The 4,675-nt window shown below is 36.5% G+C and overlaps 2 protein-coding genes across 6 annotated transcripts; one reads left to right on the top strand and one right to left on the bottom strand.

The window, feature by feature from the left end:
- Positions 1-1,458: 1,458 nt before the first annotated feature.
- LOC122589270 (transport protein particle 20 kDa subunit) lies at positions 1,459-3,068 on the top strand. Of its 5 annotated transcripts, none has more exons than XM_043761541.1 (6): positions 1,459-1,536; positions 1,808-1,938; positions 2,086-2,171; positions 2,260-2,321; positions 2,418-2,503; positions 2,697-3,068. In XM_043761541.1, exons 2-6 carry the CDS (start codon positions 1,858-1,860, stop codon positions 2,787-2,789), a joined length of 408 nt encoding a protein of 135 aa, XP_043617476.1. In that variant the 5' UTR covers positions 1,459-1,536; positions 1,808-1,857; the 3' UTR covers positions 2,790-3,068. The 5 variants fall into 5 exon arrangements, with proteins under 5 accessions (XP_043617476.1, XP_043617475.1, XP_043617477.1 ...); XM_043761540.1 differs by having other exon boundaries at positions 1,461-1,540; XM_043761542.1 differs by having other exon boundaries at positions 1,467-1,540; positions 1,849-1,938.
- A 267-nt stretch (positions 3,069-3,335) lies between these two features.
- Positions 3,336-4,675, bottom strand: LOC122589265 (protein UNUSUAL FLORAL ORGANS-like). The gene has a single exon (XM_043761534.1). It carries the CDS (start codon positions 4,499-4,501, stop codon positions 3,419-3,421), a length of 1,083 nt encoding a protein of 360 aa, XP_043617469.1. The 5' UTR covers positions 4,502-4,675; the 3' UTR covers positions 3,336-3,418.

Genomic DNA, 4,675 nt, shown 5'->3' on the forward strand with positions numbered 1-4,675 from the left:
CCTAAAATAACTTTACCCTATATATATATATATATATATATATATATAAGGTGACTATCAAATGAGAATGAAATTAAAATGAGAACAAATGAGAACGCTTACAAACTACATTTTGATGCATTAAAAGTCCATAAAACTGACATAGTGCTTAACTAATTATCATTATTTAAGTGTTTAACAACATATTGATCCGTCAAAATTGAAAAATTCACGTTTTTTGTTGGATGCATCATTTTGATGAATATGCATCCAAAATGGATGCACCAAACAAAAAACGTGATTTTTTCGATTTTGACGGATTAATGTGTTGTTAGACACTTAAATAATGATAATTAGTTAAAAACTATGTTAGTTTTATGGACTTTTAATGCATCAAAATGAAATTTTTTAGTGTTCTCACAGGAGTGTTACCCTATATATATATATATATATATATAGGAAAAAGGGAATATAAGGTTGTCCGGCACCTAAGTTTAGGTGTGAAACCCCTCACATACTAATATTTTATTATCTATTGTTTAATGAATAAATGCATGGGCCCCCATGATTTTTATGGATTAAAAAAAAATATGTAAGTATTCCACACCTAAAAATACCCGACAACCTTATATATATATGTTTTAGGTAAAATAAAACAAGTATTAAAGTAAAACAAATAGAACAATAGGTTTTCCTTCACTGAAAATCACTGTGCATAATGAAAATCATCGTGTATCAATTACCTCGTGAATCTTCATGCATCAATTTAACCATGATCTAAGGGTCAATATCTTGTCTTATTTGTTTATTTTAATACTTGTTTTACAAAACCCAATCCCTATATATATATATATATATAGCGGTGGGTTATTTATAGTACATGCATTAAACAAGTACAAAAAGTATATGTGTAAGTTAACTTACTTCCTTCTTCTCCGGCGAGACTGCCGCCGCCAACCACCAGCATGATAATCTCCGACCACCACCATGATTCTCCGGCGACAGCGACCATTTGCCGGCGAGACTTACACATGTGTAAGTCTTGCCGGAGATGGTCTCCGTTGCCGGATGATCATGGTGGTGGTCGGAGATTATCATGGTCGTGGTGGTGGTAGTGGTCGGCGAAAGAAGGAACATGTTTGTATGGTTGGAGATTTTTTGATGCATGCCCTTAAGTGCCCATACTTATATTTTTTTTTTGTTTTTAGTGGAGTTAAAGGATATGTAAGGATGTTCGTATGGTTGGAGATAAATTTATAGGATTTTAAAGATTTATAAGGATGTGTAAGGATTTGTAAGGATATGATGTGGCAGCTTAAGGACGCCCGACGTCCTTAGCATTGGAGATAACCTAAACCATTTATTTTTTCAAAGTTAAAGAAAATCAGGGGGAGAAATTGTTAAAATATAGTAATTGAACAGGGGGAGCATAATAGTATTAAAGTAAAAAGTACAGGGGGTGAAAAAGAAACTTGTTATATCTATAGCCGATCTGTGGAGATCTGCAATCCAAGCCACGGTATCTGTTTATTGCTCAGCCTGGGATCTCCGATCACAGTATGTACGTCTCCTCTCTCATTATTCTTATTACATTCAAATACATAAATACATACATGTATATATATATATATTGCTCGTACCTATTTAGAGGTTCAATAGAATTAATTAAAAATGCTAATGTGGTTTTTGACATCCGTTAACGATGAAATTGGCAGTTCGAAATTACCTGTATTAAATTTTTATAATAATTTATATGATCAATTCGATGTAAGTGTGCGGATATGACTGAAAATGTTTATTATTATTATTTGGGATTGCTGTTGTACAGATAGTCATATAATTTATTAGTCTAGTAGTGCATTTCTGTAGTGGATCAGAATGGCGAGTACTGCTTGTTTTATGATCATTAGCAAAAACGACATTCCTATTTACGAAGCCGAAGTCGGAGCTGCTCCTAAAGTATGACTTGTTTTCTTTTCATTTATCACATGTATATGTATTTCTTATAGCAGTTAAAAAGACTCTTTTTTCCAACAATTTTTGGGAATTATATTGAGTAATGTATGTTTTTAATCGGGAAATGTACATCTTGCAATGAAATTCTAGAGAGAAGAAGCTGCACATCAGCATCAGTTTATCCTCCATGCCGCTTTGGATATCGTCCAGGATCTTGCCTGGACAACAAGTGCTATGTAAGACTGTCTGATAGTTTCTTTTTTGTTTCAAGGCATATCTTTCTTGTTCATGTAGATATCATTTCAACTTAATTCCCGGTTCCAGGTTTTTGAAAGCAATTGACAGGTTCAATGATATGGTGGTGTCTGTATACGTGACAGCTGGTCATATCCTTCTTGTTTTTGTGATCATTTTGTTGTTGCAACTATTTTGAGTAATCTATTGTTTATGTTCCCATATATTTTCCTTGACTCTAATATTACATACACGATTGATGCTGCTTCATGACTCTCGTAATGATGATGGAATCAAGAGCTTCTTTCAGGAGGTCCATGAACTTTATATAAAGGCAAGTTTTACCAAACGGAACTTGACTATCCGTATGTTATATCCCCTTTCATTTTTCATTCAATCACATCTTTTAATGATTGTAATTATGCTTACATTGCACATATGGACTTTATTGTGACAAAATATGTGTATAGAATTTGTGAAATGCTGCAATGTTCCTTAGTTTTGCTGGCTTCTTTTGTTGTTTGCAGATTCTTCTGAATCCTCTCTACTTACCAGGATCGCGTGTTACATCTTCACATTTTGATACAAAAGTCCGAGCCCTTGCAAGAAGGTACCTTTGAGGGTAAAATGGTACACCCAATTTCAGTTCATTTTATTGTAACCACAACTCATATTAGCCTACAATTTTAAATCCTCTACATGATGCCATGGCTACATTACACCTCCTAAAGCTGTTTTTGATGTTATAGTGACTAATGATATCGATTGGGTTATGTAGGAATTATATGTGTTTGGGTTTTGGTGCCTTTTTTTTTTAAAATTTTTTTTATTTCAGCTATAAAATGTTGTATCATTTATATAATGCTAATGCGATTAGTCCATTACTGGATTATTAAACCCATCTCCATGTTAGTTATTTTCTATGTTTTGTTCTTTTTTAATGTTGAATTCTTAACAATACATCTCACATTGATAGAAAATGAGAGGTTTGTTCGCCCTATAAGCCTTAAGTTTTAGGCTGCTAATAACTTTTAACATGATAGGTTAAGACTTCAAGATTATAGGGTCGGTTTTGGGTTGAGGTGTTACATTTATGACTGTTGCGTCGGAAATCCTAGGTATTTTTTATGGTTGATTTTTTTGTATTCGACACTCTTCTTCTCATGTGCACGTTAAATACCGTAGTATATCATTATTACAAGAATTTTACATTTGATCATTAGTTGAGTTACAAAATGAAAATTCAAGCCTAAACGAATGGAGAAGCAAGATTTGGGTGAACAAAGAGTCCTTTGATCAGGTAATTGTCAAGACGTCTTCCTTTTACCTGATTACAACCTTCAATCGAACACCATTCCCATTTATTTTTGTGATATCCGGCTCTTCTCCAGACCACCATTCCAGATGCAAGGTCCCGGAATAAACATACTGCCCCTTCAATTCCCACACACTTGGTAGTACAACCACCAGCAAGTATTTTACTAAATTCAGTTGGCATTTTTTCAATCACATTCCATTTACCACCATCCCCTAACTCCCAAACTAACACATCCCCACCTAGGGTCCCACCAATAACTGCTAGCTTACTCTCTCGAGGGACCAAGGCAGCGAATTCAAGTGTGTCACCCATGGGCGCACTGAGTTCCTTCCATTTGTTTGTACCCATATCAAAGCCCATTATGCTGTATGCACGGGCTGAGGTCATCCAGTAAAGGACCCCATTTGAGAAGACACTATCGTTTGGGGTCCATACTGTAAGCCTCACGGCGAACTCCACTGGCATGGACCCCATGACCGTCCACGTATTGCTTATAGAATCAAACATTTCTAATGTGGGTTCGAATGAGGCCGCACCACCACTTGCCGCCTTAGACATCCCACCAGCTGCATACAACTTGAACCTGTTGGGACAACTCTCTATGACTCCCACTGCCGGATTAGTCCTTGATTTCTGTAGTGGTGGGAGGTGGTGGATTTCACCAGTAAAAGGATTACACATAGACAGTCGAATAGGTACACCACCAGTGAATTTAAACAATATCAGACCATGTCCACCAATAGTTGACACAGGTCGGGTCAGACTAGGAACATGTTCCAAATTAAGCAAGTGCCAACTTTTCTCAACTGGATTATGAACAAAACACAATTGCCTGCTGCGGGTGGGTAAGGCAATGAACCATGGCTGATGGAGTTGGTGCCGCCTCGTCTGTCCACTTGTCGACCTTCCGCAGTTATGCCAGTGGTGGCAGGTGACCATCGCCCGTGCTAAGCTGTGTGGAGGAAGGTAGGAGAAGATATTGGCCAACAAATCAGGAGGAAGGTTGTTCCACATCTTTGAATGGTGGGTGGTTCAAAAGAGCGTAACAAGATGGAAGTATATACAAATTATATAAACGCAGAGTGCAATAATTGAAAAGTGTGAGAATTATGATTTCTTAGAGATGTGTGCCTACTGCCTAGTATTGTATGGTGATCGAATCTGAGGCACATGGGGGCATGTACTTAT

Source organism: Erigeron canadensis, chromosome 2, assembly GCF_010389155.1.
Source record: "Erigeron canadensis isolate Cc75 chromosome 2, C_canadensis_v1, whole genome shotgun sequence".
Taxonomy (NCBI): Eukaryota; Viridiplantae; Streptophyta; class Magnoliopsida; order Asterales; family Asteraceae; genus Erigeron; species Erigeron canadensis.

Excerpts from the sequence above, each read along its gene's own strand:
- LOC122589270 (XM_043761541.1), top strand. The coding sequence starts at position 1,858 with ATGGCGAGTACTGCTTGTTTTATGATCATTAGCAAAAACGACATTCCT. Across the intron at positions 2,172-2,259 it reads GCCTGGACAACAAGTGCTAT|GTTTTTGAAAGCAATTGACA; the intron begins GTAAGACTGTCT and ends TCCCGGTTCCAG. Across the intron at positions 2,504-2,696 it reads TCCATGAACTTTATATAAAG|ATTCTTCTGAATCCTCTCTA; the intron begins GCAAGTTTTACC and ends TGTTGTTTGCAG.
- LOC122589265 (XM_043761534.1), bottom strand. The coding sequence starts at position 4,501 with ATGTGGAACAACCTTCCTCCTGATTTGTTGGCCAATATCTTCTCCTAC.